Source organism: Chiloscyllium plagiosum, unplaced genomic scaffold, assembly GCF_037043375.1.
Source record: "Chiloscyllium plagiosum isolate Xiang-an unplaced genomic scaffold, Cpla_swu_hap1 HiC_scaffold_30, whole genome shotgun sequence".
Lineage (NCBI taxonomy): Eukaryota > Metazoa > Chordata > Chondrichthyes > Orectolobiformes > Hemiscylliidae > Chiloscyllium > Chiloscyllium plagiosum.
In genome coordinates this window covers 44,809,717-44,824,723 of record NW_028270168.1, presented here as the reverse complement: position 1 = coordinate 44,824,723, position 15,007 = coordinate 44,809,717, and the positions used below count along the sequence as shown (strand labels likewise).

Below are 15,007 nucleotides of genomic sequence, written 5' to 3'. Positions count from 1 at the left end.
CTGAGGGTTCGGACTCCCTTCAGCCTATTAGTACCCCAAGAAAGACTGGAGGGTTAAAACTTACTGTAACCGCTGGCTAACTATTAAAATGAACCACTGAACCCCATGCCCACTAATTCCTCCTTATGAGCTGATCTAACACCTGTCCCATCCCTCTCACAACCCAATCCCTACAATCACCCCCTCAACCCAACCCTCCTCAACACTCAACCCCACTCCTCTCCTGGATCAAACACACTCCTCCGCCCCCACCCCCACTTCCCCTGCTCACCCCCAACACCCTCCCCCATACATTTACTTCACCGACCCAGTCCGACCAACCTCACAGACCGATTTACTGTGGAAGAAGGCTGGTGAAGTGAAGAGCGGGAACACCATTGAGGTGACTGTTTCAGTGAGCGCTTAATGGAATTTTTAAGTTTCCTTGCAACACCGAGCTGTTTTTTGCATCTGAGTTCCGACCTGGCCAGGCGAAGGTAGGTTTTTCCTTTCGCAGTCCACCACATTGTCTCACTTTACCTGCCGACAGATGCTGCACCAGTGTCCATGCCCCCTGTCCCACCACCCAAAGTTGCTTCTTGGTTCAGTCAAGGAACCACTGAATGTTTGCCTGCTTCTGTCCAGCACTGTATGCATTAGCACTCATTCAGCACCGGGTCCCTCACAGACAGGCAGTATTCTAAAGAGTTGCAAACTTATTTTTTAAAATTTCTTTCATGGGATGTGATATTCACTGTCTAGAGTAGCATTTGTTGCACGATGCCTGTTTACCCTTGAGAAGGTGGTCGTAAGCTGCCCTTTTTTTTTGAAGCACTGCAGTCCATATTGTGCATGTATGACCTCACACATTGGCCGAATGGCTAAAGGTTTTGGGTGGGAGGAGCAGATGGACTGTCAACCTTGTGACCAGTTTGGTTGCAGAATCAAATATTCACAATAGGTATTTAACTGGAATAATAGAATTGAATGCTTGTTTCATCGAGAGATGATTATATTTATCAGTTACATTGTCTTTATTCTGCTTTTTTTTTACCTCTGCCGTTCCCTGAGCAGGGGGAGGTTTTGATTTATTTTCTTCAATGTGACTATTTTAGCTGAAACTTTGCAGACCCCACTTGCTTCCAAAATGCATCAGTAGCTTTCAACTTTTACAATCCCTCTCCTTGACCTGTGATCGTACCTTGGCCTTACTTTCAAAATCGTTTCAAGAAAAACATTGCTCAGATTATGTTTTTCAAGAATGTTTGAATGGGGATAAGGAAGCAAATTTAGACATGATAGATAATACTAATTACACACTTGTTACAATCTTTTTGTTCGAGTAATAAATCCCTTTCAGTTATTTTTCTCAGTGGAACAATTAAATTGAGTGTTTCTGTGATTTGAATACAGACTGGGTGACGAATTTGAGTGGGTTTTAAATTTCATGTTTTAAATAAAAAGCTTTTTTTTGAAAAAAAAAAACACTCTTTCTTCAGAAAAGTTTATCAGGCTAAGGTCTAAGCATCTTTCCTCAACTTAATATGAGAATTTTTTCAAAATTCATTCGCGGGATGAAGGTATTGCTGACTAGGTCAGCATTTATTGCCCATCCCTAATTGCTCACAGGGCAGTTAAGAGTCAACCACATTGCTGTGGATCTGGAGTCACATGAAGGCTAGACCAGGTAAGGATGGCAGTTTCCTTCCCTCAAGGATATTACTGAATCAGCTTCAACTTTGGAGCCTATTCCCCTGCTGTTTCAGATCCCTTACTTTCAACAAACCCTGGAATGCCGTGGCAAGCTATGCATCACATTCCACCATCAGCTTCCTTGGATTTCCTTGGTGCAAGGATATCAGAACAGAGGCCTGATCTCAGGGTTGGGCAAGTTGTTGGAGGGAATCCTGAGGGACAGGTGTTACACTTATTTGGAAAGGTGAGGACTGATTAGGGATAGTCATCATGGCTTTGTGCACGGGGAATCATGTCTCATAAACTTGATTGAGATTTTTGAAGAAGTAACAAAGAAGATTGATGAGGGCGGAGTGGTGGATGTGATCTGTATGGACTTCAGGAAGGTGTTCCCCATGGGAGACTGGTGAGCAAGGTTAGATCTCATGGAATACAGGGAGAACTAGCCATTTGGATACAGAACCCGTTCAAAGGTAGAAGGTGGTGGTGGAGCGTTGTTTTTCAGACTGGAGGTCTGTGACCAGTGAGTGCCATAAGGATCGGTGCTGGGTCCATTACTTTTTGTCATTTATATAAATGATTTGTAAGTGAATGTAAGAGGTATAATTAGTAGGTTTGCAGGTGACACCAAAATTGGAGGTATAGTGGACAGCGAAGAAGATTACCTCAGATTACAATGGGTTCTAGATCAAATGGGCCAATGGGCTGAGGAGTGGCAGATGGAGTTTTATTTAGATAAATGTGAGGTGCTGCATTTTGGGAAAGCAAATCTTAGCAGGACGTATACACTTAATGATAAGGTCCTGGGGAGTGTTGCTGAACAAAGAGACCTTGGAGCGCAGGTTCATAGCTCCTTTAAAGTGGAGTCGCAGGTAGATAGGATAGTGAAGACGATGTTTGGTATGCTTTCCTTTATTGGTCAGAGTATTGAGTACAGGAGTTGGGAGGTCATGTTGCGGCTGTACAGGACATTAGTTAGGCCACTGTTGGAGTATTGTGTGCAATTCTGGTCTCCTTTCTATTGGAGTGATAGTGTGAAACTTGAAAGGGTTCAGAAAAGATTTACAAGGATGTTGCCAGGGTTGGAGGATTTGAGCTATAGGGAGAGGCTGAATAGGCTGGGGCTATTTTCCCTGGAGCTTTGGAGGCTGAGGGGTGACCTTATAGAAGTTTATAAATTGTGAAGGGAATGGATAGGGTAAATAGACAAGGTCTTTTTTCCTGGGGTGGGAGAGTCCAGAACTAGAGGGCATAGGTTTGGGGTGAGAGAGGAAAAATATACAAGCGACCTAAGGGGTAACATTTTCACGCAGAGGGTGGTGTGTATATGGAATGAGCTGCCAGAGGATGTGGTGGAGGCTGGTACAATTACAACATTTTAAAAGGCATCTGAATGGATATAGGAATTGGAAGGGTTTAGAGGGATAGGGGCTGGGTGCTGGCAAGTGGGATTAGATTAGATTGGCATATCTAGTCCGCATGGATGAGTTGGACTGAAGGGTCTGTTTCTGTGCTGTACATCTCTATGACCCAGTGACTCTCCCTCTGGCTGGTGCCACCTTCGTCCAGGATACTGCGTCCAGTGTAACTGAGGGAGAGTCACTCCATCCCACAGCTAGAACCCACCCTCTCCTTTCCAGCAAAATAGCTACCTCCAACTTGTACATACCGTCAAACCCACTGTCTGCCCTTAGCTTTCCGAATGAGTATGCATTGATACAAGAAAGTACCTCAATAAAATACCGTTAATTCATTGTTGTCACAGAATTTAATCACTGACACCTTGCTTTAAAGAAAACTAAATCTCCAAAATTCTGTCGTCTGTGTCTTCTGAGAATGTGTAAATTTCTGTGTGTTTCCCAAAATAATTCGCGAAACATTAAGACCATGTGACATAGGTACAGGAGTAGGCCATTCGGCCCCTTGAGTCTGCTCTATCATTCAGTCGGATTATAACTGCCCTGGCACTCCTCATGTCCACTTTAATACACTTAAAATTAGCATTTAGAACGATCAAAGCATTATTTCAGGTATGCTTCCCAATTTGCTCTTGATCCATTAAGTTGCTCAGTGTTATCTATCACTGGAGACTCCCTGGTTAATGGCGCAGTTTATGTTTGTTGACATTTTGAAATGGAAAGAAAAACTGTTCAGTGGGAGTATGGAATCTTTGGAAATTCTTCCTGGTGCTCAGGAGCTATGGTGCTGCTAGATCTTATGGTCTCATGTACAGTCTCCTCACCATTTAGAATTTGATGAAAACATGGGCTGTCAGCCAGTCAATATATTAAAAAGCCGAACCTGCAAACACCGTGGTTGGTAATTTGTTACAGACACAAACCAACCTTTTGCATCGAATGCTTCTCAGCTGTAAACTGAAGTTGGTAAATGTATTTAAGTCCTAAAACATCCTCACTGAATGAAATAGAAGTGTTGGACAACTGTTTCTGATCATAACTCAAAAGAAAACCTTTTACCAATCAAACAATATCTAAACTCTCAATCCATCAGAGTCTATTTTGGTTAAATATAGTAACCTTATAAAAACAATGACTGCAGATGCTGGAAACCAGATTCTGGATCAGTGGTGCTGGGAGAGCACAGCAATTCAGGCAGCATCCGAGGACAGGCAAAATCGACGTTTCGGGCAGTAACTTTAACCAACTACTGTCAGATCAGAGTAAACTAATATGTATTCAGCAGAACAGCATATAGATTACTATCCATATAAACCAACACATCACTTGAGTTGCTTCCAAAACGAGAAATCCATTAAGGAGAGAGAAAATTCAATCCGAACAATTAATCAATTATGGTATTGCTATAATTGACTCTTTTTAGGATAATAGAGTTACAACTTGACTCTGGTCAAGAAAACCTTTAACTAAGCTACGAGTGGGCTGAGACTCAACAGATACAGGATAATTGCAAACTGCTACTGTGCAATACAGATTTTTCAGAACTTCATATGTTGTTTATTGTAAGTGCATGTTCTTGTATTACAACATTTATGTGCTGAGTGTGTCAAGGGTGGAATTGGCAATGAGGTGGGGTTGGGAGAAGGATTATGGGAGTTCATCAAAAATAAAAGAGAATTTCATCCGATAGATTTGGGCAGAATTTGAACGTTCCTTTGGCACATTCAATACTCAGCAATGGGTAAATCCAGCATTGCAGCCCCTGGCAAAATATCAAAATTTAGTTTTTGAATAGAAGCAATGCCCTGTTGTGGAAAAATTAAATATCCTTTTGAAGAGTGATATCTGCCAAGAAAGTTATAACATTGAGGTTCTATTTGTGTGCTAAAGGGGAACAGAAAATGATTGCCATTAAAGTTTTAATAAAACTGAACAATATTTAGGGATAAAAGAAGATAAAGGGAGGTTGGATACACAGTCCCTGCTGCAACATTTCTTATAAAACCCTGGAAATGCACAACAAGACTTATCAAAAATTGTCCCACCGACCATTTCAAACCACAGAAACATACAATAGAATATAGGAATGTGCCTTTCAGCTCCTCAAACCTGCTTCTCCATTCAATTAAATTGTGTCTGACCTGTACTTTGAATCTGCCTGCCTATTTACTTAACACCTAACAAAACACTATTAATTTCCATTTTTAATTGGACTCTCACCAACAGCTTTTCTGGGGAAGGTTCCAGAACTGCTTGCTGACATCGCTGTAAGACTAGTTCTAATTTCAAGGTTCTACCCGTTCTCTGGACCCCACCGAGAAGTAATGGCCTCCCTTTATCTTTATTAAAAGCTTATTTGACCCTTGATTAAATCATCTCTTCAATCCTGGCCACGAATTTCATTTGAGTTTGGAGGAATAAAAACAATGGCAATAGTCGAATATGAATACTGACTGAGGAGGAAGCATGTCTTGCTTTGAGATTCTTAAATGTTGTTTTGTCTCTCTCTTCAGTGGGAAGAGATCAGTGGAGTGGATGAAAACTATAAACCAATCCGCACTTACCAGGTCTGTAACGTCATGGCTCCCAATCAAAACAACTGGCTTCAGACCGGTTGGATTACACGGCGGAATGGCCAGAGGATCTTCATTGAGCTGAAATTCACATTAAGAGACTGCAACAGCATCCCAGGAGTGGCTGGAACATGCAAAGAGACGTTTAACCTTCACTACATTGAGTCAGACAGTGACCTTGGTGGAAACATCGAGGAAAACCAGTATGTGAAAATAGACACCATTGCAGCGGATGAAAGCTTCACACAGGGAGATCTTGGAGAACGCAAAATGAAACTCAACACAGAAGTTCGAGAAATTGAGCACCTCGGCAGGAAAGGATTTCACCTCGGCTTCCAGGACGTGGGAGCTTGCGTGGCCCTGGTCTCTGTAAGAGTTTATTACAAAACCTGCCTTTCCACGATGCAAAGTCTGGCTGTCTTCCCAGACACCGTGGCAGAAGCTGCCTTTTCGACGCTGGTGGAAGTGCGAGGATCGTGTGTTAATGATTCAGAAGCCGAAATGGGAAATCCCCCTCGGATGCACTGCAGTGCAGAAGGTGACTGGTTGGTACCGATTGGGAAATGTACTTGCAGTGCTGGCTACGAAGAGAAAGATGGCAGGTGTGAAGGTAAGCACTTTGTCACAGGACCTTTCTTTATGGCTGATGTGGGCTTTGGGTTTGTAAAGCTGAATGACACCAATGACATCCGTATTATTTATAGCATTGAGCAGTACCATTTCAGCAGTGCTCTTTTTAAATCTAGTCAAAGCTGCACTTATCGTCTCTCTCTCTCTCTCTTGATGGCAGGAGAGAGGATTGTGGGTCTTCATGAAGCAGTGTTATCCCTCAAAAGAAGGTTTGCCCACAATGCTGTTTGTCAGAGAGTCTCTGTGATAATCGTAGACTGAGTAGATTGACCTGAGTCGAGGTGATGCTCGTGTGAGATTACAACATCTTATTCTCTCTCTTATGGTCAGACTGCCAGGCTATCTTTACTTTCATCTTTAAAAGACTAGAAGGACCTTTTACACTGTGCTGTCCCTGTCCTAGGAGTATTTGATGGTGGCAGGGTTCTACTTTCAGCAGAAGAATCGAGCGAGTATTGTTTTCAGTTTTAAATGTGAAATCTGCCAGGGCTGCGAGTGTTGTCCAAGTGAGTGAGTCGCTGCAGCATCCTTGCCCCGGCCAGGTGCTGATGGGTAGTGACATCACTGGTAGGATTGCTGATCAAGAAAATACTGCTTTCTTCTGGAACAGGTCAAACTTCAGTAGTTGGGCAGCTGTAGCCGTTCAGATTAAATGGTGAGTTAAGTCAATACAGTTTGAAGGTGAACCATTTTTTTGAATATTCAGCCTCTGTTGCCCTGGTCTTATCTCGACATGGTCGATTCCCCAGCTACAGGTGGGTGAATGTTGCTGGTGGAGTACTGGAGCATGAAAGTGCCTTTTCCTTGCGGGTGATGATGATTACCTGGTAGATGGGCTGGTAAATGACCTTCATACCCGAGCGTAGTTCATGTTCAGAAACTGCTGTGGGCTGGCACTGCTTGCTCTTTTATTCTGGAGTTTGCCAATGGGACTAAGTGCTGTCAGGTTTTGGGCAAACAAGCTTCAGGGGACCTTCTGACACATTCTGAATGGAGCATTTTGAGCCGAGGATACTTCCTGTAGCACTGACCTCCGGCTGCAATGATCGAACTCGCTCGGTCTGGACCATCTTTCCTGTGTGTCAGGACGGATCCAGATTTGTGTCTGATCTTGATAGATGTCGGGATTGCTTCTAGACCAAGGCAGAATCGGGAGATGCCAACAGAACCTGAACTAACCATCTCGGTGAAAGGAGATCAGAGTCAAGATTAGAGTGGTGCTGGAAAAGCACAGCAGGTCAGGCAGCATTCCAGGGGCAGGGCAATCGATGTCTAGGGCAAAAGCCCTTCATCAGGAAACGCTTTTGCCTGAAACGTCGATTTTCCTGCTCCTCAGATGCTGCCTGACCTGCTGTGCTTTTCCAGCACCACTCTAATCTTGACTCTGAACTAACCATCATTGAGCAGATGATTGGTGAGTGGGCATTGCTTATTGGCACTCTTATTTATCTTGTTTTTATTTTGATTATGATTAACAGGAGACTGATCTATCAGTTACCTCATTAACATTGCTCGAAGAGTGGCCATTTGTGAACTATATAGAATTGACTTGGTGCAATTTTAATCTAACCTGTTCTGGAGGGCAAAACCTATCCTTTTTCACTACACATAGTTGTGTAGCTAATTGGAGTCTATAATAGCATTGCTGCAACTCATTTCCTTCCTGACTCCTAAGCTGCAGATGGACTTCAAAATGTATTAATGATGAATGGCAGGCACTTAAATTGCCTGGATATAAGGAAATGAAGTAATGAGCATGATGAAATTTTGTTGAAATATAATTTCCTATTGGGTTACTTGGAGACTAATGCTTTAAAGTGCTTGATGCATATTTTTTGTGTGTGCTTGTAAATAAATTGATAGCTTCTAAAAATTGATTTGAATTTTAAATTTTTTTCCCATTTTTAGGTCACCAATTATTGAATCCACCTCCAACCATTAGGAAGACTTTCAGAACACAGAAATAGCTCTAAAATTATCATACAATGTTTAATATGTGCGAAGTTGTTCAGCCATTTTAACAGATGTGGACCTCATTAAAACAAAGGAAATTCCAACTCTGATTTTTTTTGAATTCTTCCTCTTTATAATTTGACTCAAATATAAAGTGCAACTGTATGGGTTCATACTCTATCCCCCGAGAGTTCATCCTGCTCCTTCCATTAACTTAGAAAGGCAAGCACCAATCGTGGGCACTCAGAATCTTTCCTGGGGTTGAGAAGAGTGGAGATCTTTTCAATCACTCAGGGATTTTTAGGTACAGGGAATATGTTTCCTCCTTGTGGCCAATCCAGGAGAAGAAATAGCAACCTCAATGTTGGAGCCGAGGCTGTTTCAGAGTTAAATCAGGAGACACACTCTCCACACAAATGGGATTTAGAAACCAGCAAAAAGCTTTCTCCCCCAAAATGCTTTGAAGGCTCAGTCAGTTGAACCTTTCAAGATAGTGATCAACAGAGTTTTGCAAGTAACGGTATCAAGTGATGTGGATCAATGGTAAGTAATTGCAGTCGAAGGAAAGATCAGACATGATCAGATTGAGCAGTGGTCAGATTGGTGAAGCTTAACGGCCATCTCCTATTCATATCTTTATATGTGCTGTTATATACTCAAGGACACAGTATACATTAATTGGAAGAGGATTCCCACTTAAAACACAAACAGAAATGTGATTTATGTGGATACTTGGTATGTATTCTGATTTTGTGCATATTCTTGTAAAAGTAAGATAACCTATGCATATCATTGTTTCATACGTACTGGCAATTATGGGGAAAATAGTACCTTTTTTTAAAGAGTCCTCTAATAACATATAGCAACTTCACAAAGGAAAGGTTAGAGGAAGCCAGCTTCTACTCCTGTCAGTGTCAAGCTGAAACGAAAGATGGGAATTGCATTTGTGTAGCACCTTTTATTTTCTGGTGAAGTCTCAAAATGTGTCAAAGTCAGTGAAGTGATTTTGAAGTACAATGTAGGGAAACTTAAGAACAGTGGGCACCCAGCAAGCTCTCTGGAAAAAAAAATGTTTAGATTATTTGTTTCGTGAAGTTGGATAAATGCTGGGTAGGACACTAAGGGAATGTGATTTAATGGTTATCTAAGCATTGTGTCAGCCTGAGGAACAAAATCTCAATGAAGGCCTAACAATTGCTATTAGTTCAATAAATTATTATGTTAATCAAATCCCTTGTGATCAGCTTAAGTTACTGCTATAGGCATTACTCATTCAAGTAGTCATTTATCAGCTGAAGATGTGTTGCAAGATTTAAAGAAAATTAACTGAACTTGGTTAATACGGGTGTTTTTCTGATGTGCCAAGGCTGACTCTTTAACTTGTCTTTGGTAACTCACATTGATCAGACAATATTGGGAGGAGAGTGCGAAGCCTTTTCCAACGTTTTGGTCAACAGTCTTTGCTCAACCACATCAGCAAATAGTGAGATGTCGCTTATTCATTCCATTCTCTGCAATACATATCTAGATGACTAAATGTCCTTCCATAACTGTGACTGTGTTTCAAAGTAAGGAGTTCAGGATGTCCTGAGCCTGGGTTAGGAATCTACGTAGTTAGAGTTTATTCTGCCAAGGAATTGCTAAGATGTTAGTGAGAATTCACAAAGTATTTTAATAAACAATTGCTGTGTTTTTTTTATTTATGGCTGCCTGTTTAATAGTTTACAGTATTTAATTTACAAAGGCGTTAGAAGGCGTTAACAAGGAACCTACAGGCTGTGACTGAAACTCAATGGGTATCTAAGACTCAGCTTTGCTTTAGTGTGTACGGATCCCAATATAATGGCTTTAAAATTCCACGTTCCCTGATCCTGACGAACGCATAGTGTACAAATCCACACTCCCACAGCCGACAGGTTTCTGCCGATGGGAATGCGTACTGTTGTGATTTCAACACAGTGGGATGTCTAAACTTCGTTTGAAATAGATACAACGTTGTATCAACTGGAAACGTGCAAGCATGGTTTGGTTTTTGTGAAAAGCAAACATCTCAGAAGACTTGAGGCTTTCCGTGATGCACCTCACCCTCTCACTCTTGTCTTTTGAAATAATGAGGAACAAATTTGCATTTACTAAAGACCTCTCTTAACCTCGAAATTGCTGTAATGCTAATTAAATGTTTTAAGGGTATTCACTGTTGTGATGTAAGAAAAGCAGCAGTCTAGATGCGATAACCCTTACAAGGCCTGTGGGGAAATCACTAATTAATCTGCTTGCGGAACTCACTGAGTATGAGTTTCCTTGGTAAAAGGTAATGGTTTGCCCCATTGAAACTCATCACATGAGCCCTTTATGAAACAGACCCACACCCTGGACCAAGAGGCCTGGGTTCAAGCCCCATCTGCTCCAGAGGGCTGTAACAGCATCTTTGAATAGGTTGATTTTTTAAAAAAAAGGTTAAATATATTTTTAAACATTGAAACAGACCCATTAGACTCTTGTGGCACAGGTGTAGTGTTCCTGCCCCTGAGCTTAGAGCCCCAGGTTCAAGTCCCACATAGTCCAGAGGTGTATAAGAACTTTCCTGATCAGATTGATTTTAAAGAAAAGGGAACACCCAGATCGAAAATAAATAAAGCAGACCCAGTGCATTGCCCATAATGGTTTTGCACATACCCTATTCATTTGGAAACACAAGTGATTTACTGGTGGTGATTAGTAGATGAGAAAAGATAATTGGGGGGAGAAAACAACATTTATTTGTATCTAAGGGTTCTTGTATATAAAAAGTAAGAAAGCAATAAATGATGTTCCTTTCTAGTTGGGCTTCTGTGTTATTGCATTAGACAAGTGGTGATGACACAGAGTCGACAGAGGGACATAAGCAGGTTAAGGGAGTGGGCAAAAGCTTGGCAAAAGATGGAGTATAATGGGGGAAAATGTGAGATTATGTACTTTGGCACCAAGAATAGAGGTGCTGAATATTATTTAAGTGGAGAACAACTGCAGAAAGCTATCGCACAGAGGAATTTAGGAGTCTTCATGTATATTCACAAGTTCAAGTTCAGTGTGGAATAGGGAAGGCCAATAGATTATTGGAATACAGTGAACAATTTTGGCCCTTTATCCAAGGAAACAGTGTTGGCATTGGAGTCAGTTCAGGGATGGTTGACTGGGTTTATCTCTGGAGGAGCGGTTTTATGAGGAGAAGTTGAGTAAGTTGGGTCTGTACTCACTACGTGTTTAGAAGAATGAGAGGCAACCCTATTGAAACATTATTTTGTGACCTGACAGGGTGCAAGGTAGACATAGATGAGGAGGAAATTCTTCTGAGGGTAGTGAATCAGAGAATCCCTCACCATAGAGGGCTGTAGAGGTTGAATCTATGAAGTCCATTCAAGTCCAATATAGATAGTTGTTTTTTAAATCAGTAAAGGTACCAGTGGAGTTGAAGCCAATTGAATGGCAGAGCTGACCTGATAGGCTCAACATCCTACTTCTGTGATGACTTACGGACCTAAGGAACCACAATCAGCAATGAAATAACAAATTCAGTTGGGATGTGGTTGGCCAAAGAGTGGACACCTGTACCATAATCAAGTCTGCCCTTCTGAAGTTAGCCTTGCCTCAGTCCTCTCTATTGTTGAATTGATTGGTTGTCCTCAGATACTCTTCTGTACCAGTAATCCGGACATTGTCATGACAACAGACCAGAACCCTGAATTAATCACAGCTATATTAAACTTTTAAGTGCAAGTTTTTTTTTTAACTGAAAGACACATGAGCCAAAAATGCTGGCTGACAATGTAAGTTCAGTAATTGTCTGGACAAATCACTGTGTGGATTACACTAAGTCCCAAGAAGTTTGTGTCAGCGTGGTTAAGATGGCAATAAGCATACTTGCCTTCATTGCACTGAGCATGGAGTACAGTAGCTGGGATGTCATGATGAAGTTGTACAGGATGATAGTAAGTCAGGCAGCATCCAAGGAACAGGAGAATCGACGTTTCGGGCTCCTCCAGAGATAAACCCAGTGAACCATCCCTCAACTGACTCCAATGCCAACACTGTTTCCCTTGGAAAAAGGGCCGAAATTTTCCTGAAGAAGGGCTTATGCCTGAAACGTCGATTCTCCTGTTCCTTGGATGCTGCCTGACCTGCTGCGTTTTTCCAGCAACACATTTTCAGCTCTGACCTCCAGCATCTGCAGTCTTCACTTTCTCCTCCAGGATGATAATAAGGCCTCTTCTGAAATACTGTGTCCAGGTCTGGCTGCCCTGTTATTGGAAGAATATTATTAAGCTGAAGAGGGTTCAGAGGATTTTACCAGGATGTTGCTGGGAATGGAGAATTTGAATTATAAGGAGAGGCCAGATAGGCTAGGACCTCTTTTCATTGGAGTGTAGGAAGTATGAAAGATGACCTTATCGATGTTTATAAAATCATGAGGGCTATGGATAAGGTGAATGCAGGTGCCTTTTCCCAGCATGGGGAATTTCATGACGAGGTGGCATATTTGTAACATGAGAGAAAAAGGTTTTTAAAAAAGACAGGGGGGGCAACTTTTTACACAGTGGTTCATGTGTGGAATGACCTTCCTGAGGAAGTGGTGGATACGGTACAGTTACAACATTTAAAAAACATTTGAATAAGTACATGAATAAGAAGTATTTTGAGGGATACGAGCCAAGTGCAGGCAAGTGGGACTAATTTAATTTGGGAACGTGGTCAGCATCGACTGGTTGGACTGAAGGGCCTGTTTCTGTGCTGTATGACTCTATACTTTCAAATGTAGAGATGCCAGTCTAAAAACTGAACTGTGGATCTACTTTGGTTCCAGAGATAATGGATAGAATCTTCCAAAATCTTGAATGATGTAGACATTAATGATTCAGTTGGGTAAGTAATGAGAGACCAGCAGGAATAAAAGGCTCAACATTGAGGAGAAAATGTTCAATTCTCTAATCAAGTTTTGAATGGTGAGAGGAGAATGTAATTAGCGAGCAGGAGAACGCCTACTTGCATCTACACGAATGCATGTACCTCTCCCTTTGGCTAGAGGAAAGATAGGATGAGTGGGATGCAATAGAGGTGTGATGCATAGCTAATGGTTTGGAGAATAGCATGAGAAATCTTGTTTGGGCTCATGAGAAGAAACCTTCCATAAGACTTTCCAAACTTGTCAATTAGCTGATTTCTGTGAAATCCAACCGAGTGGTGTTCAGATTGACACCTCTTAACAGAAACCACCTCCTGTTAGGGGCAAAGATGTACAGGTTAGGTGGATTGGCTATGCTAAATTGCCCATAGTGTCCAGGGATCTGTAGCACCCCGGTGGATTCGCCATGAGAAATACAGGGTTACAGGGATAGAGTAAAGGGGTGAGTTGCTCTTTGGAGTGTTGGCGTCAACTCGATGGGCCGAAAGGCCTGCTTCCACATTCTGTGATCCTGTGATTCTATAGGTTGTGTCGGAGACTGCAGACGTAAGTTGAAAGAAAGGCACTTCTGTTTGAAAATTTGTTTTTTATGAATATACAGGAAAAAGGGTTAGAAACCAACAGCAAAGCCTGCGTGCTGCAGGGCTGACTGTGAGTGTGCTAGCTTAGAATTCAAGCTCCACTGTGATAGATTATGTCATGAAGTGATACAGCTGAGGGCATCTATATATCCCTGAAAGTTCAGGTGTAGAGAAATACAGTCTCTGTCTCGCTGTCTCAGTCAGACATTCTGTTATTGTTGAGTTTTATGTGTCATGTTTTTGTGTTATCTTTCCGTTCACTTTGGTAGCTAATAAACTCACTTTTTCTTTAACTCGCGAAAGGCCAGTTAAATTGGCTCCTTTTAAGCCATTTGGGCTCAGAAAAAGTGAAGGTGCCCTCTTAAATTTAACCTTGTTGTGACCAACCTGGGGAGGATTTAAGTAACAAGATGGAGCCAGTTCACCCCTTGAACCCATGCTGTTAACCAGAGGGCAGCACAGTGGTTCAGTGGTTAGCACTGCTGCCTCACAGTGCCAGGGACTGTTAGAGAAGCATTATTCTGAAATATTATAGTAAAGTATATAATGTAAATAAAAAGATGGAATTACTTGATCCTATCATTACCAACATGCCCTGGTGAAGGTCCCTGACTCAATATAATTCTAAATTGGATATTCCATACATCATAGAATCCCTACAGTGTGGAAGAAGGCCATTCAATCCATTTGCAGTTCTTTGATTTTTGTACCTGCAGTATCCTGACCCAGATTACTACTGCGCCATAGCTATTTTTAAATATGTTTCTATAAATAGCAGGGAGTGGTGTTTTTCCCTGCATATCTGTTTTACTGGATTGGGCATATGACGAGTGTCAAAATAGGGGTAATGTTATAAAATAACATTATCAATTTGCATGATAATACATTTTGTCTATGCCTTGCACTGTTTGCCACCTCAGTGGGTGACTCCTTCTGTCTTTCACAATTGCTCTGGAGAAGTTGGACACTGTGGAAAATTTATGTCACTTGCCAATTGATTCATTGAAACCAAATGGAAAATCTACACAGGGGCCTTTTAGCAGCCTTTTCAATTAATACAACATCTTCCCTATCAATCATCAGGTAGGTATATATCAAGAGTACATTTTCATTTACAGGAGATTAACATTTGACTCATTAGGCGAAAGTGAGGACTGCAGATGGTGGAGATTAGAGTCGAGAGAGTGGTGCAGGAAAAGCACAGCAGGTCAGGTAGTATCTGAGGAGCGGGAGATTTGA

At 41.6% G+C, this 15,007-nt stretch overlaps 1 protein-coding gene across 4 annotated transcripts in view; it reads left to right on the top strand.

The window, feature by feature from the left end:
* epha10 (EPH receptor A10) overlaps positions 1 to 15,007 on the top strand; it is a 610,046-nt gene that overhangs the window by 107,320 nt on the left and 487,719 nt on the right. For all 4 annotated transcript variants that reach the window (XM_043717893.2, XM_043717892.2, XM_043717890.2 and 1 more), the window contains exon 3: positions 5,606 to 6,275. In XM_043717893.2, coding sequence (XP_043573828.1) covers positions 5,606 to 6,275 — 670 coding nt within the window. The remainder of the gene's footprint in view (positions 1 to 5,605; positions 6,276 to 15,007) is intronic.